At 37.4% G+C, this 26,787-nt stretch overlaps 1 protein-coding gene across 1 annotated transcript; it reads right to left on the bottom strand.

Moving 5' to 3' along the window:
* Window positions 1-5,225: 5,225 nt before the first annotated feature.
* On the bottom strand, window positions 5,226-6,152 carry LOC123944334 (olfactory receptor 4K15-like). The gene has a single exon (XM_046009353.1). It carries the CDS (start codon window positions 6,150-6,152, stop codon window positions 5,226-5,228), a length of 927 nt encoding a protein of 308 aa, XP_045865309.1.
* Between the last annotated feature and the right edge of the window lie 20,635 nt (window positions 6,153-26,787).

The following is a 26,787-nucleotide window of genomic DNA, read 5'->3' as shown; positions in this document are numbered from 1 at the left end:
AGCTTGTTTCCAGTTCTTGGTATTATAAACAATGCTAAAATGAACATTTGCGTGAATAAGTACATACTAGAGGTTCTCCAGAATGTATTCTTAGCAGAATAATTGCTAAGTTGTAAAGGATACAAATTTTCAACATTACTAGATGTTTCCAAATTAACCCACAAAATGGTTTTCCATATTTGCACTTAGTTTTATTTATTTGTATATTGTTTCTCACCTTTGAATTCATCCTTTTTTATATGTCCCATGATGAGAATTCCTTTAAGTATTTCTCCTTTAAAGTGACCATGACATTAACCTTTTTCAGAGGAGGGATCTAGAGGCACATTATAAGATGAAGGGACTCTCCTACCAGTTCAGGCATGGGATGGGTTCAGTGGTGTGTGAGGACATCCAGTGGAAATCCCAGACACTGAACCTGCAGTCCCTCTCTGACCTTGCAGACCCCATTCTGGTGATAACCTTTCCACAGCACTCTCCGCACAGAAACCAGGGCTCTCCACTCTGAAAGGCTTTTGCCCATGCCAGAACCTAGAGGCCTGTGTACACACACCCTACCAGTTACTGATTACCTGTTTCCCCGCTTGCACAATGGGTGGACTAACATTGCCCCAGCAGTTTGAATCACCTCTCACCTGGCCAAACCAGTGAACTTCTTTACTAAGCTGCGAGAGAAACCAAACTTTCTCCTTGAGTTTGAGCCCTTTACAGATTGTCCTTCTTTGGGCACACATAAAATATATTAATTTTTCTCCAATTAGGCACATGTTCACAGGTGTATTTTTGTGGTTATTATTGGTTTTTCTGTGGTTATTAATGAGTTCTAACTTGTTTCACAAATTAATAATACATGTAGTTTTCTTCTGTGAAATGCCTATTTTTAACAGTGGTGAAAAGTGTTGGTAATGGTCTTTCTCATTCACAGAACCCAGATGAACTTGGTTCAGTCAGAAGTATGACCATCAAAGGACGTGAACTAGATACAATGTCTAAGGTAAATTAAGTCTGAATTCTCTCTCCTACTTGTGTTTATTTTCACTACTATGCTTTGTTTTTACTGTGTTTCTTTTCTATTTCATTATTGCCTTTTATTTAATTGAGTTTTGTCTCATTTTTGTTTCCTTTATTAGTTTGAAAATCATATATTTTATTTTTACTTCAGTGGCTGCCCTCACAATTTTAACATACATAGCAAGTCAATATTAATATCTTTTTCCCCATTCATTAAAGTAGGAAGAAGTATTTTCTATCTTGTTGAGAGTAGAATGATCTGTTTTGTCTATTACCTCTCTGTTCTTCAAAATGAGGAATTTTTATTCCCCATTTCAGTTCACTGATGCATTCCCTTGTCTCTTCCTTTCTGCTGGTGAGCCCATCCACTGAATTTGGGTTGGTTTTTTTTTTTAATTTACATTTGGTAATCATTAATAATCAGTTATACTTGATTTAATTTACATTAGTTCTTTTTTGTATCTTCTATTTATTTTGTAAGACTTTGTATTCTGTTCTTTGCTGAGATGTCGAATATTTTATCATTTGTTTTAAATGCATCCATAATTGCTCATTTTTAGGATAGCTTCTTTAAAGTCTGGATAATTCTAACACAACTACCCCCCTTCTTGTTAGCATCTATTGATTTTCTTTTTTTCATTTAAGTTGCGATTTTTCTACTCTGTATGATTAATGATTTTTAATTGACATGTCAACATTATGTGTGTTATATTTCAAAACACTGAACCTTTTTCAATTTTTTTGTTTTACTTGACTTATTTTTACATTTTCCTGACAAATGAAGACAGAGGAACACCACTTTGTTATTGCCAGGTGGGTGTAGAAGTACTGTTTCCCAACTCTGGTTCCATCAGCACCCAAAGGAAGGTAAGGACACTTCTTGTTACTGCTGGGAGGGAAGGAGAGCTCTAGACCCTTACTAGGCCTCCAGTGATTTCCCTGGCTGGGAGGGATAGGATTGCCTATCCTATGTCACTGCTACTCATTTACACCATGGGAGGAGGTGCTGACTCCTGTCTGACAGAGATGAAAGTTCAGGTTTCATACTTGGCCTTCTCTGACACCTCCTCAGGTGTATGGGGGTGACTGGGGTAGTTTGCTACATCTTGGCCAGCAGTAGGAGCCTTGGGCTACCCATTTGGCCTCTGCTGGTGTAAGTGAGGTGGGACCAAAGGTTCTATTGTGGTGTTTGGCTAAAGTAGAGAAGATGTTGTATAAAATATTTTATCATGTTAAGCAGCCCCTTTCCTGGGTTTTTGGCTAGAATGAACCGGCCTTTGTTGAGGCCTTTTTTGGTCTATTTTCCTTAGTGTTCCTGAGTTGTTGGTGTCTTCTCTCATGTCATGTAATTTCTTGTGTCCCTATGCAGTCTGCCGCCTTCTCTCCAACTTTCAGTGTTACCGTGTTTGCCTTATATATAAATCAGTTTATATCAATCAGTGATTGTAATTATATTTAGCAGGAAGAACATGGAAAATCGTGTCTACACCCCTTCCCAAGAACAGAAGTCACTGGCTTTTTTTTTATGATAGCAATATTTCTCCTTTTATATTTGTTTTGTATGGTTAGTCATTTTGAATATATTTGCTTCATAATGTGCATCCAATAGATTTATTACTGATTTGAGAGGAGAGAGAGAAGTTAGTCTACTGTTTGCTCAACTGACTGCCGTCATTGTAGATAGTCTCTGTGCGCTTTTGTGAGTTTGACTCAATTCACTCAAGTTCAGCTGAACTTCATGTATCTAAACCCTGTGTGGCCAGTTTCAAGGAAGCAGCCATTCATAAAGGCTTTTGGTCTGTGCTTTTTTAAATAACCCTCAAATTTCAATGACCCATTGGGTTCCCAATAGCTAATATTGATTTTTCAGGTTAAAGCTCTTCTGACTGTGCAGAGATTATACATACAGACTCCAAACTCCTATTTCCAAAAGGAATTAATTTTTCTATCCATAGGTTAGACCAGAGAGGATAATTTGGTCTTTTCCTTGTGCTTTGTAGTATCCTCTTCTGTATACCTTTTAAGGCTCCTGGATTGAAAAGATCCAATTCTACCTCACGCTCTTGCAAGACAATATTTTCCAATAATGGCCAAGTGCACTGCCCATCATTTTCATGACCTGTAATCACTTTCCACCAGTTTTCCTCTCTCAAAGTGTCTGTTTAAGATGCCATGAGGTCATTAATTTATTTTAAAGAATGCATCTAGAATTCATAAGTATTTTTGTAATTCGTTGAGGATTACCTAAATTTCAGTATTGTCAGTAGTAAAGGTATGATCTTATTTTTCTAATCTGCATATATTTTGTGAGAATCAAATGAGATGATATAGGGGCACCTGGGTGGCTCAGTGGGTTAAAGCCTCTGCCTTCGGCTCAGGTCATGATCCCAGGGTCCTGGGATCGAGCCCCGCATTAGGCTCTCTGCTCAGCAGGAAGCCTGCTTCCTCCTCTCTCTCTCTGCCTGCCTCTCTGCCTATTTGTGATTTGTCTCTGTCAAATAAACAAAATATTTTAAAAAATGATCTAGGGATATAAAAAAATGAGATGATATAATGGTGCAATTTATGTGTTACATTATGATCATTAAGTATGTTTGGCTTTCTCATTATCATCATCACCACCATCATATGACACAGTCCTATATTTATTTTTTTTTAATTCTATGTTTCACAGAGAAATCAACAGAGCATTGTGCAGTGGTAAAACCATGAAAGGAAAAATTGTCAAAAATTGTTTAAAGCATACTTGGTACTAAATCTTATTCCATACTGCTGTTTCTTCTACACACTCTGTTTCAAAAACATAATTTGTCTTCAGGAAATGGCTTTCTTTCAAATATTAGAAGTCAGAAATTGAGGGGGTTTTGTATCATTTCTTCTATTTGCTGATTATGATTGTGCTCGATTCACTTGTGTGATGCATGACTCTCAGTGTTCTAAGATTGATTGGTGACAGAGGGGTTAGACTATAAGAATTAAATATTGGGGCACCTGGGTGGCTCAGTGGGTTAAGCCTCTGCCTTCAGCTCAGGTCATGATCTCAGGTCCTGGGATCGAGCCCCGCATCGGGCTCTCTGCTCAACAGGTAGCCTGCTTCCTCCTCTCTCTCTGCCTGCCTCTCTGCCTATTTATGATCTCTCTGTCAAATAAATAAATAAAATCTTAAAAAAAAGAATTAAATATTAAATTTAAGAATGATAATATAGTCTTCCTTTAAAAAGTCAAGATAATTCTCTGTTTTTAGAGAGCTTTGGAAAAATGTATTCTGAATTATGTTTTGTTGGTTGTATGGATTAAAGAGCTTGAATGATATAGAGATAGGTGAGACTATATAGGGCAGTGTTGATGAAAACGGTCTACTTATATAGGAAGGATATCCATTTTTATGTGTAGTCACTGAACTTTGAATGTCAATTCTAAACTTTAATACACTGATACAGAAAAACACCGTGGCCTCAAGTTTTAATATTTGTAGCATGGTTAATGTAAATTTATGAATCTAACTTGGTTTCTGAGTTTGGATGATGAGTTCTGCAACATAATCTGTTTGCTCTTTGGTCCCTATGTTTGGATACTTTGTTGTGAGAGTTCACATTGCAAAAATACCATCCATGCATACAAAAAAAAAGTCCTAATCTATTTAGTTTCTTAGTTCAGATGGCAGTAGTTTGAATAGCAAAGAATATCAGTGCGGTGTTTGTATACATTTACAAATGTATACATTTGTATACATTTATAAACTCTTTCTAGAGAGAGAGAGACAGAATGAGATATATAACCAGAAATGATAAGAGCATGGTAAAATTTATGATAATACCTACCTCTCATTGGTGATACCAGGTAAATGATGACTGGGGAATAACCATAAATCAATCACTATCCTGAAACTTTAAGATGATTTTAATTATTTTACATTACTTTAATATTTCGTACATTTTTATATTAAGTTGATTGGAAAAAGCATGGATTTGACAGACACATTTTATAGTTAAAAGACTTACTATAAATAATTTAAGTCTGAAATAAAAATTATTTCATAAGTAAAAAATAGGAAGTCCAATTCTCTTATCTAAAATTGTTTACAATTAGAAAATGCTAGAAAGAGAAAGAAAATGGGTGCTATGATATTGCAGAACAGTAGTTGACAGAGTAAGGTACACTAACCTGGCTTTTATTATAGGTGTAATTTATCACAAGGAATAGCTGGGAGACTTTCAGAAACACACTTGTCGACTCCTTAGCTTTTGCATTGCTGATATCACCTCCTTGTTTCTTAAGGTGTAGATCATGGGGTTTAAAAGAGGGGTGAAAACAGTATAAAATATGGAGAGAACCTTATCCACCGGGAGACTGCTAAACGGCCAGGCATAAATAAAGATGCAGGGTGCAAAGAAGAGGGTCACCACAGTGATATGGGCAGTCAGGGTGGCCCTTGCCTTGGCCATGCCTGCTGAGGAACGCCGCCGCACGGTAACCAGGATGACTGTGTAGGAGATCAGCAAAAGCACAAAGGAGCTCATGGCCATTAGACCACTGTCTGAAAGCATCAGTACCTCAAGAGTAAAGGTATTAGTGCAGGCAAGTTTAATAACCAGGGGAAGATCACAGAAAAAACTGTCCACTTTATTGGGGCCACAAAACGGAAGGTTTACTGTGAAGATTAACTGACTCACTGAGTGGAAAACTCCAATGAGCCAGGAGCCCACCACAAGGCTTGTGCACTTGCGCAGACTCATAATGGACGCATAGTAGAGGGGTCGACATATGGCGACATATCTATCATATGCCATGGCCACAAGGAGCATCATTTCACCACCAGCAAAGACATGCAGAAAGAATATCTGGGTCATGCAGCCCTCAAAAGAGATGGTCTTGTGCTCCATAAGGAAATCAATAATCATTTTGGGTGTTGCAAAGGTGGAGAGACACACATCAATGAAGGAGAGGTTACTAAGTAGGAAGTACATGGGTGTGTGTAGTGCAGGTTCGGAGATGACAGTGAGCACAATGAGGAGGTTCCCCAGCACAATGGAGAAATAGAAAAGTGTAAAAAACACAAAATAGAAAAGTTGTAGCTCTTGAGAACCCGAAAGACCGTGCAATATAAATTCAGTCACTCCTGATTTATTTCCTTGGTCCATGATTTCAAACTTCTGAGATGGGATCAGAAATGTTCCTGTCAAGTGAAATGGAGAAAACATCATCATATTGTGCCAGTGAATGAGCAAAACTAAGACTGGGCTATCAGATTCCATTCAGCATACTTATTTATTTAGATCCTCGTAAGCACACAGATAATTGTTATATGCAGTCATTTATTTTATAATGACTCTCTAATCTTGGCTTTCATCTCTGAATCCCAACCTGATAGTCACATTTTAAAACACAAGTTTACATGTCACTTCCATGACTAAAGGCATACTGGTAATAGTGTCTTCTCCCTTCCATAGCTTCCATCTTATTTTAAATCTCTTATTTTATTTAAATCACTTATTTTAAATCACTCCCTATAGGGAGAAATCAACTTATTTCTGTTTTTCTCTCCTGTTCGTATTTTTAAAAAAATAAACATGTACTTATTAAGTAAATAAATCAATTAGTAAAATTCCTGATAAATGGGAAACTTACAGTCTGAGTCATACTGACAGGTTTCAAATGCTATTTCTTATGATTCCTAGTTATATGACCTTGGGGAAGTTAATTAAACTCTCTATGCTTTAGTTTTTGCCTCTGTGAATTAGGAGAAATAATAGTATATGCCTCAAAGTATTATTGTAAGGATGAAGAAAACTATAATAGATGAACTACTTAGGACAGTACCTGGCCCATAAGAGATGTTGAGTAGATGTTAGGTACTATGCCTTTGTTCTCTCAATGATGAAAATGTTTTCAGGTATAAACTAACATACTACATAAATTATTAAATATGTACTCATCCTACTTAAGAGAACAACTACTTCATGCATGTTGATGGTGTCTGTTTACATGTAAATGGGTGAATATTTGAGTTAATAATTGATATCATATTTTTAGCTTTTTAATTAGTTCCTAATTTAGATTCTTTGTAAATGTGTAATGGCTTTTTTCTACCCAGTGACTCTGAATTTCTGTGAATTTAGTATGTGATCCTCAGCATCAAATACAGGAAAGGATACCATATTTGCTGATATTATCAATCTATATTTTCTCTCTCAATTTATATAAACACATTTTATGATTCTGAAGGAAGTTACATTTTAATTCTTTGATTTTTTTTACAGTACATTATCATAGATAGTATTCAATAATACTTGTTGATCCTACTATACAAAAAATAAAATTTTTAGTTTCACATCAGTTAAAAGAGAACTGCTTTTATTTTCTTCTGTAGGCTAATTATGCCTGTGTGGTTTGTAGGAAACTAAAAAAAAATTCTTTTTAAGAGATTCTGATTCTTGGGTTATCTGGGTGGCTCCGTCCATTAAGTGTCTGGCTCTTGATGTCAGATCACGTCATGATCTCAGGGTCACAAGATTAAACCCTGTCTCAGTCTCCCTGCTCAGCAGAGTCTGCTTGAGATTCTCTCTCTCCCTCTCACCATACCCCTAACTCATGCTCACTCTCTCTTTTTGTCTCTCTCTCAAATAAATATTTTAAAATGGCTTTGATTCTTTTCTTTGAAAAAGAGCTCTGTTCTGTTTCTCAGAGTCCATAGTCTCTCATGGTTCGGGTGGGAGGTTGGGTGAGCCTGGCTGTGGATATTAGGGAGGGCACATATTGCATGGAGCACTGGGTGTGGTGTATAAACAATGAATTCTGAAACACTGAAAGGAAATTTTTAAAAATTTCTATTAAATATATAAACCACAAAAAAAGAAAAATAGCTCTATTTTGATAACTTATGAAGTTGGAATGATGATGGAGGGGAGGGAAGTGAGGGGGTGGGTGAGCCTGGTGGTGGGTATTAAGGAGGGCACATATTGCACGGAGCACTGGGTGTGGTGCATAAACAATGAATCTTGGAACAGGAAAAAAAATAAAATTAAGGTGTTAAAAAATTTATTTATTAAAGAAAATTCTGCAGAAACTAAGTAGGATGCATAATAGAGAATACCTGAGGGGCACCTGGGTGGCTCAGTGGGTAAAGCCTCTGGCTTTGGCTCAGGTCATGAGCTCAGGGTCCTGGGACAGAGCCCCACATCGGGCTCTCTGCTGGGACCCTGCTTTCCCCCCTCTCTCTGCCTGCCTCTCTGCCTACTTGTGATCTCTCTCTCTGTCAAATTAATAAATAAAATCTTTTAAAAAAGAAAAAAAGAATACCTGAATACTGCAACATAAGAACACGTACCTTTAGAAAGGTTGGTGTCCCTGTGTTTTTCACTATACTCCTCTAATAGCAATAGTTATGACCAGGTATGTTTATTTACCTGCAAATTATATGCATACATCACTATACTAATATATTACATACATTATAAAATATAACTGAAATTTAAGAAAGAATGATATTTTGTAAATGTGGAGAACTCTAAATATTTTTTCTCAAAATCAAGCAGCTTACTTAGTTGCGTATGTACACCCTATTTTAGATCCAAGTAATTAAGAAAAGTAGGTGGCTCGTTCTGTGGAGTGAAATTTCTTAAAATCCAATCTTATGAAAGGTACACAGTAAACTTGTTATAAGTGGCACTCCCATTTCTGGAAGAGAAGCCAAGAAGCCTTTGCAGGGCAGGAAGAAGCTTCCTCCCCTTGGGCAAAATGTTCAAGGTGGTAAAATAATTGTCTTCAGTTCCTGTCTCTACATACTTTTGTTCACCAACTCCATGGTCTCTCTCCTTTTGACTTTTTTTTAAACAACATCTTAAGAATACAAGTTCATAATGTTCCTTTGTGGAGGAACCTAATGAAACTTGTAGTAAACAAAATAATATTCTTGAGTGTCCAAACCTGTAACTTTATCTGGTATTAAGGAAAAGTACAATAGGGGTCTGAAACACGTTTGCTAAAATCAACTATATGATCTTTCATTACTGTCATGTACCTAGAAAAGCTTATAAAGACCTACTGTAAATTATTAAGAGTGGTTATCTCTGGATAAGAGAGTGTAGTAGTTTTATTCCTTATTCATTTATGTATTTGCTGAGTTTTCTTTTTTTTTTATTTGTTTATTTACCGTATAACAGTGTTCATTGTTTTGGCATCACACCCAGTGCTCCATGCAGTACGTGCCCTCCCTATTACCCACCACCTGGTTCCTCAAGCTCCCACCCCCCCGCCCCTTCAAAACCCTCTGGTTGTTTTTCAGAGTCCATAGTCTCTCATGGTTCATCTCCCCTTCCAGTTTCCCTCAACTCCCTCTCCTCTCCATCTCCCCATGTCCTCCATGTTATTTGTTATGCTCCACAAATAAGTGAGACCGTATGATACTTGACTCTCTCTGCTTGACTTATTTCGCTCTTTGCTGAGTTTTCTTTCTTGCAATAAGCATATAATCTTTTTTTTAAGATTTTATTTATTTATTTGACAGACAGAGATCATAAGTATGCAGAGAGGCAGACAGAGAGGCAGGCGTGGGGCGGGGGGCGGGGAAGCAGGCTCCCTGCTGAGCAGAGAGCCCGATGTGGGGCTTGATCCCAGGACCCCGAGATCATGACCCGAGCCAAAGGCAGAGGCTTAACCCACTGAGCCACCCAGGCGCCCCACATATAATCTTTTTAAACTGAAGAAACAGCAAAGCTCTTTTTAATTTACAAGTTTCTATTTTTAATTTAGAAAATTTAGCAACAAGATGGAATAAGATTATCTTTAATGAGAACACACAGGGATAATAACAATATAAATCCCGATATATACAGTGCATATCATTTTATAACCTACCACTAATAATAAATACTTCCCATGTCAATATAGTACTTTTATAACAGTTTTTTAATGTACTTGTGGTATTTTTATTTTTTAGAAGTTTTTAATTTTCCCTGTTATTAACATATAATAACCTTGTTTTTTATTTAACTAAAACTTTATGATTATGCAAAACTATTTAGGATATATCATTACAATTTTAGAACTCAGAATTTTTTTTTACTTATTATACCAAAACTTAATATACCTAAAATGTTCTATGAGAAAGACTATTCTTCATCTCATCCTTTATTGACAAGATGGTGTATTACAACTATTATTTTTACTTATTGCCACAGGAAAATGTATCTTACTGATGTTTCAGTGCATTTAATGAACATTAGTGGAATTGACACTTATTCATGAATTGGTCCTTTGTACATTTTTACTCTTCAATTGCCTATCCATATTTTGCCCATTTTACTATTGAGCTCATCATCTTCCTAATATGTATATATAAAGATACTTTTTGTGTTAAGGTATTGCCATTTTTTAATAAATATTCCACAAATATTTTAGGTCACTCTTTTCATTTTATTTTTATTTAATTTTCAATAAAAATTAGTTAAAATACATGAATAAACTAAGATCTACAATTTTTCCCAAATAGTTTTGCCCTTAATGTCTTGGTTATAAACTTTTTATATAATGTTATATATTGCATTTAACATTTGTCAAAAGGCATATTAATTGTTTAATTCAGTAGCTAAACAAAAATTTTAAACATTTATGACTATGGCGGAAGTAAATTCAGTGAGTGATTAAGAGTTAAAGCTTGGGGGCACCTGGGTGGCTCAGTGGGTTAAGTCTCTGCCTTCGGCTCAGGTCATGATCTCAGGGTCCTGGGATCGAGCCCTGCATCAGGCTCTCTGCTCAGTGGGGAGCCTTCTTCCCTCTCTCTCTCTGCCTGTCTCTCTGCCTACTTGTGATCTCTCTGTCATATAAATAAATAAAATCTTTTAAAAAAAGAGTTAAAGTTTGAAAGATCTCATCTTCAAATGCTGCCTATTATTGGACAAAAGGGAATGCCAGTGTTGGGTCGGGTAGTTGTGAAGGATGGCATTTCTATGGATATCAAAGCCTTATACTGAAGAAAATTAAATTCTGTCATAGAAGTTACAACTATCACTAAAAGTTAAAGGAAGGTACGGATGGAGTTTCTCAGCATGCCTCTGAATTCCTTGAAATTTCTGTCTCATCTAGCTGGTCATTTTTCCTAATACCAAGCTAAGGAGACTTGTAAATAAAGTTCCTTGTAATTGAAAGTATATTATCCCTAACTTTAGTCTCTTAAAATAAGCCAAGCCTTATTACAAAGACTTTCCACAAAACGATTAAAATCCCTGAGATCTGCTGATCACAGGAAACTCTCAGACATCAGGAAGGACCAAATATCCATCAGCTCAAAATAAAAATTACTTTAATAAAAATTTGTTTTACTCCTCATTTAGCTAGTATTTATTTTAAGATAAGGAATTTGGAATTATAACCTCTCCAGTGTTTGAATATGGTTGTAAACTCCAAAAGGAAAAGAATCCAGCCTTTTTTCCTCCTCAGAGTTAAACCTGTTTCTCACACACTTTGGTCCAAAACCTATGGGATACAGCAAAGGCGGTTCTAAGGGGGAAATACATAGCCATCCAAGCCTCCCTCAAAAAAATTGAAAAATCCAGAATACACCAGCTGTCTCTACACCTTAAAGAACTGGAGAATCAACAACAAATCAAACCAACTCCACACATAAGAAGGGAAATAATCAAGATTAGAGCAGAGATCAATGAGGTAGAAACCAGAGATACAGTAGAACGTATCAATGAAACTAGAAGCTGGTTTTTTGAAAGAATCAACAAGATCGATAAACCATTGGCCACACTAATCCAAAAGAAAAGAGAGAAAGCCCAAATTAATAAAATTATGAATGAAAAGGGAGAGATCACAACTAACACCAAGGAAATATAAACAATCATCAGAAATTATTACCAACAGTTATATGCCAATAAGCTAAGCAACCTAGATGAAATGGATGCATTCCTGGAAAACTATAAACTCCCAAAATTGAACCAGGAAGAAATTGACAACCTGCATAGACCGATATCTAGTAACGAGATTGAAGCAGTGATCAAAAACCTCCCAAAAAACAAGAGCCAGGACCTGACGGATTCCCTGGGGAATTCTACCAAACTTTCAAAGAAGAAATAACACCAATTCTCCTGAAGCTGTTCCAAAAAATTGAAGCAGAAGGAAAACTTCCAGACTCTTTTTATGAAGGCAGCATTACCCTGATCCCCAAACCAGGCAAAGACCACACCAAAAAGGAGAATTTCAGACCAATATCACTGATGAATATGGATGCTAAGATTCTCAACAAGATCCTAGCAAACAGGATCCAACAGCACATTAAAAAGATTATCCATCATGACCAGGTGGGATTCATCCCTGGGTTACAAGGTTGGTTCAACATTCGCAAGTCAATCAATGTGATAGAACAAATCAATAAGAGAAGAGAGAAGAACCACATGGTCCTCTCAATTGATGCAGAAAAAGCATTTGACAAAATCCAGCATCCATTCCTGATTAAAATGCTTCAAAGTATAGGGATAGAGGGAACATTCCTGAACTTCATAAAATCTATCTATGAAAGACCCACAGCAAATATCATCCTCAATGGGAAAAAGCTTGCAGCCTTCCCGTTGAGATCAGGAACACGACAAGGATGCCCACTCTCACCACTCTTGTTCAACATAGTATTAGAAGTCCTAGCAACAGCAATCAGACAACAAATAGAAATAAAAGATATCCAATTGGCAAGGAAGAAGTCAAACTCTCTCTCTTTGCAGATGACATAATTCTTTATATGGAAAAGCCCAAAGACTCCACCCCCAAACTACTAGAACTCATACAGCAATTCAGTAATGTGGCAAGATACAAAGTCAATGTACAGACATCAGTGGCTTTCTTATACACTAACAATGAAAATACAGAAAGGGAAATTAGAGAATCGATTCCATTTACTACAGCACCAAGAACCATAAGATACCTGGGAGTAAACCTAACCAAAGAAGTAAAGGACCTGTACTCTAGGAACTACAGAACACTCATGAAAGAAATTGAAGAAGACACAAAAAGATGGAAGACTGTTCCATGCTCTTGGATTGGAAGACTAAACGTTGTTAAAATGTCTATACTGCCTAGAGCAATCTATACTTTTAATGCCATTCCGATCAAAATTCCACCAGTATTTTTCAAAGAGCTTCAGAAAATAATCCTAAAATTTGTATGGAATCAGAAGAGACCCTGAATTGCTAAGGAAATGTTGAAAAAAAAAAAACTGGCGGCATCACGTTACCCGATTTCAAGCTTTACTACAAAGCTGTGATCACCAAGACAGCGTGGTACTGGCATAAAAACAGACACATAGACCAGTGGAACAGAGTGGAGAGTCCAGATATGGACCCTCAACTCTATGGTCAAACAATCTTTGACAAAACAGGAAAAAATATACAATGGAAAAAAGACAGTCTCTTCAATAAATGGTGCTGGGAAAACTGGACAGCGATATGTAGAAGAATGAAATTCGACCATTCTCTTACACAATACACAAAGATAAACTCAAAATGGATAAAAGACCTCAATGTGAGACAGGAATCCATCAGAATCCTAGAGGAGAACATAAGCAGTAACCTCTTCTATATCAGCCACAGCAACTTCTTTCAAGATATGTCTCCAAAGGCCAAGGAAACAAAAGCAAAAATGAACTTTTGGGACTTCATCAAGATCAAAAGCTTCTGCACAGCAAAGGAAACAGTCAACAAAACAAAGAGGCAACCCACGGAATGGGATAAGATATTTGCAAATGACAGTACAGACCAAAGGTTGATATCCAGGATCTATAAAGAACTCAAACTCAATACACACAAAACAGATAATCATGTCAATAAATGGGCAGAAGATATGAACAGACACTTTTCCAATGAAGACATACAAATGGCTATCAGACACATGAAAAAATGTTCATCATCACTCTCCATCAGGGAGATTCTAATTAAAACTACATTGAGATACCACCTGACACCAGTTAGAATGGCCAAAACTAGCAAGACAGGAAACAACGTGTGTTGGAGAGGATGTGGAGAAAGGGGAACCCTCTTACACTGTTGGTGGGAATGCAAGTTAGTGCAGCCACTTTGGAGAACAGTGTGGAGATTCCTCAAGAAATTAAAAATAGAGCTTCCCTATGACCCTGCATTTGCACTGCTGGGTATTTACCCCAAAGATACAGATGTAGTGAAAAGAAGGGCCATCTGTACCCCAATGTTTATAGCAGCAATGGCCACGGTCGCCAAACTGTGGAAAGAACCAGGATGCCCTTCAACAGACAAATGGATAAGGAAGATGTGGTATATATACACAATGGAGTATTATGCCTCCATCAGAAAGGATGAATACCCAACTTTTGTAGCAACATGGACGGGACTGGAAGAGATTATGCTGAGCGAAATAAGTCAAGCAGAGATAGTCAAGTATCATATGGTCTCACTTATTTGTGGAGCATAACAAAGAACATGGAGGACACGGGGAGATGGAGAGGAGAGGGAGTTGAGGGAAACTGGAAGGGGAGATGAACCATGAGAGACTATGGACTCTGAAAAACAACCAGAGGGTTTTGAATGGGCATGGGGGTGGGATGTTGAGGAACCAGGTGGTGGGTAATAGGGAGGGCATGTATTGCATGGAGCACTGGGTGTGGTGCAAAAAAAATGAACACTGTTACACTGAAATAAACAAATAAAAAAACAAACAAAACAAAACAAAACACCTGTGTCTCACAAAGGACCTGTTTGTTTATAAAAGGCCACAAAAATAGTTCCTGAATTAATAAACATTTTAAAAATTTTCATATGAATAATTATATGCATGAATGAATGAACATATTACAGTTTTAGCAGGCAGAATAATAGCTGATTAAATATATTATCATTCTGTCCTTATTTATAGACAAACTAAGTCACAGAGGTAATTGAGTATAAGCAATTAACTGGATATTTTTGGACATTGAGACATGATAAATCCTTTAAAAAGTCCAACCCACATTCTGTCATCTTTAAACCATGAATTGGCTGAAAGAACAGAGAGAGACTGAGAGAGAAAAGGAGGAAAGGGAGGGAGGGAAAGAAGATGAAAAGAGGGAGAACATATTCACACTGCTTCTATTTCTTTCTCAATTTCTGCTAATTTGCTGAGCATTGATGGGCCCTCCAAGATCTAAGATAAAGCTCTCCATTTGATTCATTTGTCTTAATATCATGAGCATATTCTTCCTGTTTTGTAGTTAAGAAATAGTATTGTAAAAATAGAGATATTGAAAATCTCTGGAGCTAGGCCTAGCACTATTTACTTAATCCATTTTAAATGGAGAGCTTTAATCACCAGAAAAACTATTGTTATAAATTTCACAAATTTCACAAATGGTAAAGACCATAAGAATATTTTCATATAAATAGAATTCCTGGACCACTTAGTCCTATAATTTTTAAGAAAGATGCATAGTGCTTAGGCTATACAACTAGCAACCAGACCAAAATTTACTTCAAATCTCTGCCTTGACTATTTAATGTTGAGGAATTCCATAAACTCTGCACCCTATAAACTTAATAGGAATCTTATGGAAAAACAATGCATGTACCTTCTGCCCAAAGTTATTATGAGGTAAATTAAAGGTAAAAGAAATGAAACAGACAAAAAAAAAATCCTTGAAGGGAAAAAAAAAGGTTTAATAAGAGGCAAGCTAAAATGCATAAGCAAGAAGATGCGCTCTCAAACTTCTCTTAATGCATAGGTTAGATTGAGATTTCTTTGTACGTATTCTTTCTGAGCAATAAATTTTGGATACTTTACTCCACTAGCTGAGTCTCTGAAGCCTGTATATAAATAGCATAGGATCTCTAAAAGAATAGATCCTGAAATAATATCTATAGTTCACTCGAAACTAAGAATGGCACAGAGTGTGCACACACAGTGTTTTTAAGTTGTTCATCAATAATTTTTAATTACAGTAATGAAAAAACCACTAAAATAACTGAAATAATGAAATGTATAAATGTATATAGAAATATAAAGTATATCCTACCAGATTATACATGTAAACGCAGTCTTCACCAAATAAAGTTGATATGTTATATGTATATATAAAGTCTAAAATGCACACAATAACCTTTCAAGTGTATAGCCCTATCCTTACACTGGCAGATCTCAAGTCAAATAATATACCAAGCAAGTGACAAAGTCAAATTTTCATCATAAAAATTGTATGGTAAGCATTCTAATAATAGTATGTCGGCATAACTATTTGCATGGAAATCAATGCAACAACTAAAAAAATGTATGTGCCTATGTGTGTAAAGGAGCAATCCAATTTAAGCAAATATATTGACCATTAACTGGGTTGCTACATTATGTACCATATAACTGGAAGTAAGCTGAGAGATAACAGTGGCTGAGTCTACTGAAGAGTGTCTGAAGTTTCCATACAGAAAAATGAACTCAGGGTGCCTGGGTAGCTCAGTGGGTTAAGCCTCTGCCTTCTGCTCGGGTTATGGTCTCAGGGTCCTGGGATAGAGCCCCACATCAGGCTCTCTGCTCAGCAGGGAGCATGCTTCCCCCTCTCTCTCTGCCTGCCTCTCTGCCTACTTGTGATCTCTCTGTCAAATAAATAAAATCTTAAAAAAGGAAAAAATAGAAAAATGAACTCATTCAGAGCATTCAGAGGGACCTCAAACATGAAGATACAGTCTTATTTTGATATAATTAGAAAATTATATTAAAATAGTTCATTTGCAGAGACCTATTTGAAATGGCAGAAGTATTAAAACTTACATGACTCATTCCTCAGTCACCATACAGACTCACTAAAAGAGGATGGAATTTGTCCACTGTTTTATTTCAGAAGTTCCACAGGAATACCTGGAGGTATCATGGTGATATGAGAAATAGGTTCTTTTCATACGGCTTGCAATACTCCTTGTGCTTTATATATTTTATTGAAAAGGAACTAAAGCTGAAAATGTATTTCTTCTTGATGTGTAATTTTGTCCCACTGGTGCCATTGCTAACAAGCCTTTTTATTTTAGAGACTAGTAAATGTCATTTCTATCTAGGGATTCACATTACTAGAAATCATGTTACCGATATATTTATACATGAGTTATTTTAATACCTCATTATAACTGGTATGAAGTCATTTTCTATGAAAATTTATCCACAGGCAAGACTGCTGAGTGTTTTAATTGGACTATTCTTATAAAGTAACTCATTCTCTCTACAGTTTCAATTCTGTCCCAATCACTACTATTAACTTTTTTTGTGAAACATTTATTGTTTTAAACCACATTCTAAGTACTGTAAAGATAAGTGTAGCAAAAGGCTACAATATTGCAGAATTATAAATCATTTAGATCAAACAGAATATGTCTTGTTTTTATCTTATTCTCCAATTAAATATAATTCAGAAATTTAAAGAAAATTGAGTATCTATGGGGCTTCTAGGTCGCTCAGTCAGTTGGGCATATATCTGACTATTGGTTTCGGCTCAGGTCATGCATGATCTGATGGGTTGTGGGATCAACCTGATGTGGGGCTCCTTGATCTGTGGGGAGTCTGCTTGAGGTTTCTCTCTCTCTGCCCCTCTTCCAAGTCTTGTGTGTATGCACGCACCCTGGCTCACTCTCTCTGTCTTGAATTAATAAATAAATCCTTTTAACAAATTAAGTACTGCATGCAAAAACACAAATAATTAAAAAATGCACAAGACAAAGTGCTTATCTGTAAGTTACTTGCAATTTTGAAGGACAATAAAAGAAAATTAAAATGTAACATAAAATTCAAATAGAAGACCATGCATATTATAAATGTATATACATATAACATATATGTATTATCAATCTATATGTATAATGCATATATACACATTATGATGTATGGAACATCAGGAGAGATTATATTTTGCTGGAAAGATCAGGAGGAGAAGAAATGAAAAGGGAGGGTGGAAGAGAAGTATGAGGAAAATAAAATGAGACAGAAGCAGACAAAAATATATATTTATAAAGGACCTAAAATAAGGGGGAGGAGTCAAGATGGCAGAGAAGTAGCAGCCTGAGACTACATCAGGTAGCAGGAGATCAGCTCGATAGCTTATCTAAACATTGCAAACACCTACAAATCCAACGGGAGAGCGAAGAGAAGAAGAACAGCAACTCTAGAAACAGAAAATCAACCACTTTCTGAAAGGTAGGACTGGCGGAGAAGTGAATCCAAAACGATGGGAAGATAGACCGCGGGGGGAGGGGCCGGCTCCCGGCAGCGGCGGAGCAACGGAGCACAAAACCAGGACTTTTAAAAGTCTGTTCCACTGAGGGACATTGCTCCAGGGGCTAAACCGGGGTGAAGCCCACACGGGGCCAGCGTAACCCCAGGCCCCGCAGGGTCACAGAAGGATCGGGGGTGTCGGAGTGTCAGAGAGCTCGCAGGTATTAGAACGGAGAAGCCGGCTGGAGAGACAGAGCCGAGGACTAAACTCTCAGCTCGGGGTTACCTTGAACTGGTCACGGGCTGGGTGAGCTCGGAGCGCGGCTAGAGGCTGGGGATACGGGAGTGATTGGGTGCTGTCCTCTGGGGGCGCACTGAGGAGTGGGGCCCCAGGCTCTCGGCTCCTCCGGGCTGGAGACTGGGAGGCCACCATTTTCATTCCCGTCCTCCGGAACTCTACGGAAAGCGTTCAGGGAACAGAAGCTCCCAAAAGCGAACCCGAGCCGATTACTTAGTCCGGCCGCCGGTAAGGGCAGTGCAATCCCGCCTCGGGCAAAGACACTTGAGAGTCACTACAAGAGGCCCCTCCCCCAGAAGATCAACAAAATATCCAGCCAGGACGAAGTTCATCTATGAAGGAGAAAGCAGATTCAATTCCTAAGACAGCAGAGCAATTCCAGAGGAGGAGAAAGCAAAGCACGGAACTCATGGCTTTCTCCCCATGATTCTCTAGTCTTGCGGCTACTTCAATTTTTTTTTCTTTTTTCAATTTTTTTTCTTTTTTCTTTTTTCTTCTTCTGCTAAATTTTTTTTAAACTTTTACCCTTTTCTTTTTTAACATTTTTTGACTAGTTCATCTAAATATATATATTTTTTCTTTCTTTTTTATATTTTTTATTTGTTTTATTTTTTAAATTTTTTTCTTTCTTTTTTTTTTTCCTTTTTTTTTCAGAAGCTGTTTTTATCCCCTTTCTCCCCCCCACAATTTGGGGTCTCTTCTGATTTGGTTACAGCGCATTTTTCCGGGGTCTTTGCCACCCTTTTAGTAGTTTATTTGCTCCTTCATATTCTCTTATCTGGACAAAATGACAAGGCAGAAAAAATCACCACAAACAAAAGAACAAGAGACAGTACCGAAGGCTAGGGACCTAATCAACACAGACATGGGTAATATGTCAGATCAAGAGTTCAGAATGACGATTCTGAACATTCTAGCCGGGCTCGAAAAAGGCATGGAAGATATTACAGAAACCCTCTCTGGAGATATTAAAGCCCTTTCTGGAGATATTAAAGAACTAAAATCTAACCAAGTTGAAATCAAAAAAAGCTATTAATGAGGTGCAATCAAAAATGGAGGCTCTCACTGCTAGGATCAATGAGGCAGAAGAAAGAATTAGTGATATAGAAGACCAAATGACAGAGAATAAGGAAGCCGAGCAAAAGAGGGACAAACAGCTACTGGACCATGAGGGGAGAATTCGAGAGATAAGTGACACCATAAGACGAAACAACATTAGAATAATTGGGATTCGAGAAGAAGAAGAAACAGAGAGGGGAGCAGAAGGTCTATTGGAGAGAATCATTGGAGAGAATTTCCCTAATATGGCAAAGGGAACAAGCATCAAAATCCAGGAGATGCAGAGAACCCCCCTCAAAGTCAACAAGAATAGGTCCACACCCCGTCACCTAATAGTAAAATTGACAAGTCTTAGTGACAAAGAGAAAATCCTGAAAGCAGCCCGAGAAAAGAAGTCTGTAACATACAATGGTAAAAATATTAGATTGGCGGCAGACTTATCCACAGAGACCTGGCAGGCCAGAAAGAGCTGGCATGATATATTCAGAGCACTCAACGAGAAAAACATGCAGTCAAGAATACTCTATCCAGCTAGGCTATCATTGAAAATAGAAGGAGAGATCAAAAGCTTCCAGGACAAACAAAAACTGAAAGAATTTGCAAACACCAAACCAGCTCTACAGGAAATATTGAAAGGGGTCCTCTAAGCAAAGAGAGAGCCTACAAGTAGTAGATCAGAAAGGTACAGAGACAATATACAGTAACAGTCACCTTACAGGCTAATAATGGCACTAAATTCATATCTCTCAATAGTTACCCTGAATGTTAATGGGCTAAATGCCCCAATCAAAAGACACAGGGTATCAGAATGGATAAAAAAACAAAACCCATCAGTATGTTGCCTACAAGAAACTCATTTTAGACGCGAAGACACCTCCAGATTGAAAGTGAGGGGGTGGAAAACAATTTACCATGCTAATGGGCATCAGAAGAAAGCTGGGGTGGCAATCCTTATATCCAGATCAATTAGATTTTAAGCCAAAGACTATAATAAGAGATGAGGAAGGACACTATATCCTACTCAAAGGGTCTGTCCAACAAGAAGATCTAACAATTTTAAATATCTATGCCCCTAACGTGGGAGCAGCCAACTATATCAACCAATTAATAACAAAATCAAAGAAACACATCAATAATAATACAATAATAGTAGGGGACTTGAACACTCCCCTCACTGAAATGGACAGATCATCCAAGCAAAAGATCAACAAGGAAATAAAGGCCTTAAATGACACACTGGACCAGATGGACATCACAGATATATTCAGAACATTTCATCCCAAAGCAACAGAATACACATTCTTCTCTAGTGCACATGGAACCTTCTCCAGAATAGATCACATCCTGGGTCACAAATCAGGCCTCAACCGGTATCAAAAGATTAGGATTATTCCCTGCATATTTTCAGACCACAATGCTCTGAAGCTAGAACTCAATCACAAGAGGAAAGCTGGAAAGAACCCAAATACATGGAGACTAAACAGCATCCTTCTAAAGAATGAAAGGGTTAACCAGGAAATTAAAGAAGAATTGAAAAAATTCATGGAAACAAATGATAATGAAAACACAACAGTTCAAAATCTGTGGGACACAGCAAAGGCAGTCCTGAGAGGAAAATATATAGCGGTACAAGCCTTTCTCAAGAAACAAGAAAGGTCTCAAGTACACAACCTAACCCTACGCGTAAAGGAGCTGGAGAAAGAACAAGAAGGAAACCCTAAACCCAGCAGGAGAAGAGAAATCATAAAGATCAGAGCAGAAATCAATGAAATAGAAACCAAAAAAACAATAGAAAAAAATCAATGAAACTAGGAGCTGGTTCTTTGAAAGAATCAATAAGATTGATAAACCCCTGGCCAGACTCATCAAAAAGAAAAGAGAAAGGACCCAAATCAATAAAATCATGAATGAAAGAGGAGAGATCACAACTAACACCAAAGAAATACAATTATAAGAACATACTATGAGCAACTCTACGCCAACAAATTGGACAATCTGGAAGAAATGGATGCATTCCTAGAGACATATAAACTACCACAACTGATCCAGGAAGAAATAGAAAACCTGAACAGGCCCATAACCAGTAAGGAGATTGAAACAGTCATCAAAAATCTCCAAACAAACAAAAGCCCAGGGCCAGACGACTTCCCAGGGGAATTCTACCAAACATTTAAAGAAGAACTCATTCCTATTCTCTTGAAACTGTTCCAAAAAATAGAAACGGAAGGAAAACTTCCAAACTCATTTTATGAGGCCAGCATCACCTTGATCCCAAAACCAGACAAGGATCCCACCAAAATAGAGAACTACAGACCAATGTCCTTGATGAACACAGACGCAAAAATTCTCGCCAAAATACTAGCCAATAGGATTCAACAGTACATTAAAAGGATTATTCACCACGATCAAGTGGGATTTATTCCAGGGCTGCAGGGTTGGTTCAACATCCGCAAATCAATCAATGTGATAGAACACATTAATAAAAGAAAGAACAAGAACCATATGATACTCTCAATAGATGCTGAAAAAGCATTTGACAAAGTACAGCATCCCTTCCTGATCAAAACTCTTCAAAGTGTGGGGATAGAGGGCACATACCTCAATATTATCAAAGCCATCTATGAAAAACCCACCGCAAATATCATTCTCAATGGAGAAAAACTGAAAGCTTTTCCGCTAAGGTCAGGAACACGGCAGGGATGTCCATTATCACCACTGCTATTCAACATAGTACTAGAAGTCCTAGCCTCAGCAATCAGACAACAAAAAGAAATTAAAGGTATCCAAATCGGCAAAGAAGAAGTCAAACTATCACTCTTCGCAGATGATATGATACTATATGTGGAAAACCCAAAAGACTCCACTCCAAAACTGCTAGAACTTGTACAGGAATTCAGTAAAGTGTCAGGATATAAAATCAATGCACAGAAATCAGTTGCATTTCTGTACACCAACAACAAGACTGAAGAAAGAGAAATTAAGGAGTCAATCTCATTTACAATTGTACCCAAAACTATAAGATACCTAGGAATAAACCTAACCAAAGAGACTAAGAATCTATACACAGAAAATTATAAAGTACTCATGAAAGAAATTGAGGAAGACACCAAAAAATGGAAAAATGTTCCATGCTCCTGGATTGGAAGAATAAATATTGTGAAAATGTCTATGCTACCTAAAGCAATCTACACATTTAATGCAATCCCTATCAAAATGCCATCCATTTTTTTCAAAGAAATGGAACAAATAATCCTAAAATTTATATGGAACCAGAAAAGACCTCGAATAGCCAAAGGAATATTGAAGAACAAAGCCAAAGTTGGTGGCATCACAATTCCGGACTTCAAGCTCTATTACAAAGCCGTCATCATCAAGACAGCATGGTACTGGCACAAAAACAGACACATAGATCAGTGGAACAGAATAGAGAGCCCAGAAATCGACCCTCAACTCTATGGTCAACTAATCTTCGACAAAGCAGGAAAGAATGCCCAATGGAAAAAAGACAGCCTCTTCAATAAATGGTGCTGGGAAAATTGGACAGCCACATGCAGAAAAATGAAATTGGACCACTTCCTTACACCACACACGAAAATAGACTCCAAATGGATGAAGGACCTCAATGTGAGAAAGGAATCCATCAAAATCCTTGAGGAGAATGCAGGCAGCAACCTCTTCGACCTCAGCCACAGCAACTTCTTCCTAGGAACAACGGCAAAGGCAAGGGAAGCAAGGGCAAAAATGAACTATTGGGATTTCATCAAGATCAAAAGCTTTTGCACAGCAAAGGAAACAGTTAACAAAACCAAAAGACAACTGACAGAATGGGAGAAGATATTTGCAAACGACATATCAGATAAAGGGCTAGTATCCAAAATCTATAAGGAACTTAGCAAACTCAACACCCAAAGAACAAACAATCCAATCAAGAAATGGGCAGAGGACATGAACAGACATTTCTGCAAAGAAGACATCCAGATGGCCAACAGACACATGAAAAAGTGCTCCACATCACTCGGCATCAGGGAAATACAAATCAAAACCACAATGAGATATCACCTCACACCAGTCAGAATGGCTAAAATGAACAAGTCAGGAAATGACAGATGCTGGCGAGGATGTGGAGAAAGGGGAACCCTCCTCCACTGTTGGTGGGAATTCAAGCTGGTGCAACCACTCTGGAAAACAGCATGGAGGTTCCTCAAAATGTTGAAAATAGAACTACCCTATGACCCAGCAATTGCACTACTGGGTATTTACCCTAAAGATACAAACATAGTGGTCCGAAGGGGCACGTGTACCCGAATGTTTATAGCAGCAATGTCTACAATAGCCAGACTATGGAAAGAACCTAGATGTCCATCAACAGATGAATGGATAAAGAAGATGTGGTATATATACACAATGGAATACTATGCAGCCATCAAAAGAAATGAAATCATGCCATTTGCGACCACGTGGATGGAACTAGAGCGTATCATGCTTAGTGAAATAAGTCAATCGGAGAAAGACAACTATCATATGATCTCCCTGATATGAGGATGTGGAGATGCAACATGGGGGGTGAGGGGGATAGGAAAAGAATAAATGAAACAAGAGGGGATTGGGAGGGAGACAAACCATAAATGACTCTTAATCTCACAAAACAAACTGGGGGTTGCTGGGGGAGGTGGGATTGGGAGAGGGGGAGCAGGCTATGGACATTGGGGAGGGGAGGCGAACCATAAGAGACTATGTACTCTGAAAAACAACCTGAGGGTTTTGAAGGGTCAGGGGTGGGAGGTTGGGGCAACCTGAGGGTTTTGAAGGGTCAGGGGTGGGAGGTTGGGGGAACAGGTGGTGGGTAATGGGGAGGGCACGTTTTGCATGGAGCACTGGGTGTTGTGCAAAAAGAATGAATACTGTTACACTGAAAAAATAAATAAAATGGAAAAAAAAAATTCTGAAAGGATGGTTTCTGCTTAAGGTCCCCAAATGGACCAACATAGTATCTCTATAAGAGATGTACCCACATTTGAATTCAAATCCGTTTGCGTAGCACTTACCCACCTCTGCTGGCTTTCATTTTTTCTAAGATTTGGAGCAACCAAATTGTCTCAAATTGCGAATTCTCATTCCTCTTCAAATCTGCAGGGTACCCCATTACCAATAAAGCAATCTACTGCATCTTGGGACATATCACTTTAAAACATCAGGACCCTCTTCAGATTCCCTCCCAGAGTACTAAAAATGAGAATTCAAACCTTTGTGTATTATGACTACAGGCAAGTAATCTGGACAGGTTCCAGCATCCTCAGACATTGCTGGACATTCTCCTGGGTAAAAATTGTCTAATTCTTCTGTCTTAAATTGAATATACAAATCGTGAACCTGAAGCTGTGTGGCAAAAATTTGTTTTGTGATTGGTGGTTCTTTGAATATAATAAATGCACGGTTAGAGCCCATTTAAAATGGGATGCAAAATATGATACCCATGGATATAGACTATGGTTGTTAGACTCAAGAGGAAGAATATAATCTGATTGGTGCCCTTTTTCTTTGATGTCTGGAATTTTTGTTATCTCATTAAATCTGTGTGCACAATCTCCTAGTTTATTTTTCCTTGAACCTCTAAGCAGTGTAAAGCCATTTTAAAGCATCATTTCATTAATGCTGCCAATATTTTTCTTTTGATTTGCAGTGGAATTATTGAAATAAAAACATTTTCCTTTCCTTTAAAAAAAAAAAAAAAAAAGGACCTAAAATGAGAAATGATGTTCTGAAAGGCAGAGATGGTGATGGAAGATTACACGGCACAAATAGACTAACATAAACAAAAGCATGAATAAAGAAAATTAAAAGTAATTGAAGAACAACTACTCTAGCTTGGCTAGAGTATAGCATATGTCACAGTTTTATTGGATGATACATTGGAGGATCTTAAATATAGGTCTTAGGATTCTGTAATTAATTTGTTGGAAAATGAAATGTTACTCACCATTTCAGTGCGGAATATGTTTTAGGAATATGATTCTGGCAGTGGCTGGGAATTAACCAGAGTGTATAAAACACTGGAGGGGAATAATTGCAGTTGGAGGCTACTTCAAGAGTTTCTTGTGTGGCTACTGAAGTCAAGAATGGGTATAGACAAAGAAGGATAAAGGGAATACAAATGTCAGGGATTGGATATTGAGACTTCATCGTCTGCAGGCAAGTACCAAGAGGGAGAGAGATCAGAATATAAAAAACCAGGAAAGGCCAGTGAGATTTCTAGTCCAGGGCATTTCAAACTTTGATCCATGGAGCCCTGGCAGTATCGTGTACAGATAGCCCCACATATTCCTGAAGGGGAGTAAAGGCTCCAAATCTTAATCCAAATTGGTTGAAGTAGGTGCTTTCTGCACAGGTGGAAATGGAATTCAAGGAAGTTGAACTTTGGAATAAACCTGAGGCTAAAAACAAAGTCTTCCAACTGAAAGTCCAGCCCTTTCTAGCACAGTGGACAAATTTGTTCAGCCAGCATCAGTATCAGAAAAAAGTGCCCATTACAGTAGGATTATTTGGTAGACTTCTTACTCATTAGTAGCTGCTTATATATCACTATATAGGTAAATATTTTTGCTTAGAACTTTTCTATGGATTTGATCCTCTTTATATATACATATATTTATATATAAATATATGTATATATTTATATATAAATTATCATCTTTACTTAGAACCTTTGTGTGGATTTGAGAAATAAAGGAATAAATAGCATATATAGAATGTGAGTAGATTTTACTTCTACTATGTTTATGCAGTGGGTATTTTTTGATCTTAAAAAGAGTAAAATCTATTTATTCAACTGTATTTATTGCATGCCTACCATGTATCAGGAAATTTTCCAAATTTAATGGATATAGCAGTGAATAAAACAAAAGCCTTACTCACAGTGAAACTTCTCAGGGAGTCAGGAGGAGCAAATGATGAACAAAATAAATCAGTGCATAGTATAACATTTTGGGTGGTAATAAGGCTATGGAGCAAAATATAAAGTGGGGAAGAATGATAAATATCACTGAAGGTGTTGCAGTTGTAGATGTAGTTGTCAGAGAAGGCTTCACTGAGAAGATTAGTTTAAGAAAAGACCTAAAGGAAGTGAAGAAGTAAGACATGGAGATATCAAAAGGAAGAAAATTTCTTCCAGGAGGAGGGGATATCAACTGCAAATAAAGGCCTTATATAGGTGCCTAGAACTTTCTAAAACATTAACAAGA

This window comes from Meles meles, chromosome 6 (genome assembly GCF_922984935.1).
Source record: "Meles meles chromosome 6, mMelMel3.1 paternal haplotype, whole genome shotgun sequence".
Classification (NCBI taxonomy): domain Eukaryota; kingdom Metazoa; phylum Chordata; class Mammalia; order Carnivora; family Mustelidae; genus Meles; species Meles meles.
The sequence above is the reverse complement of the archived record's forward strand: the minus strand, read 5'-3'. Positions and strand labels throughout refer to the sequence as shown.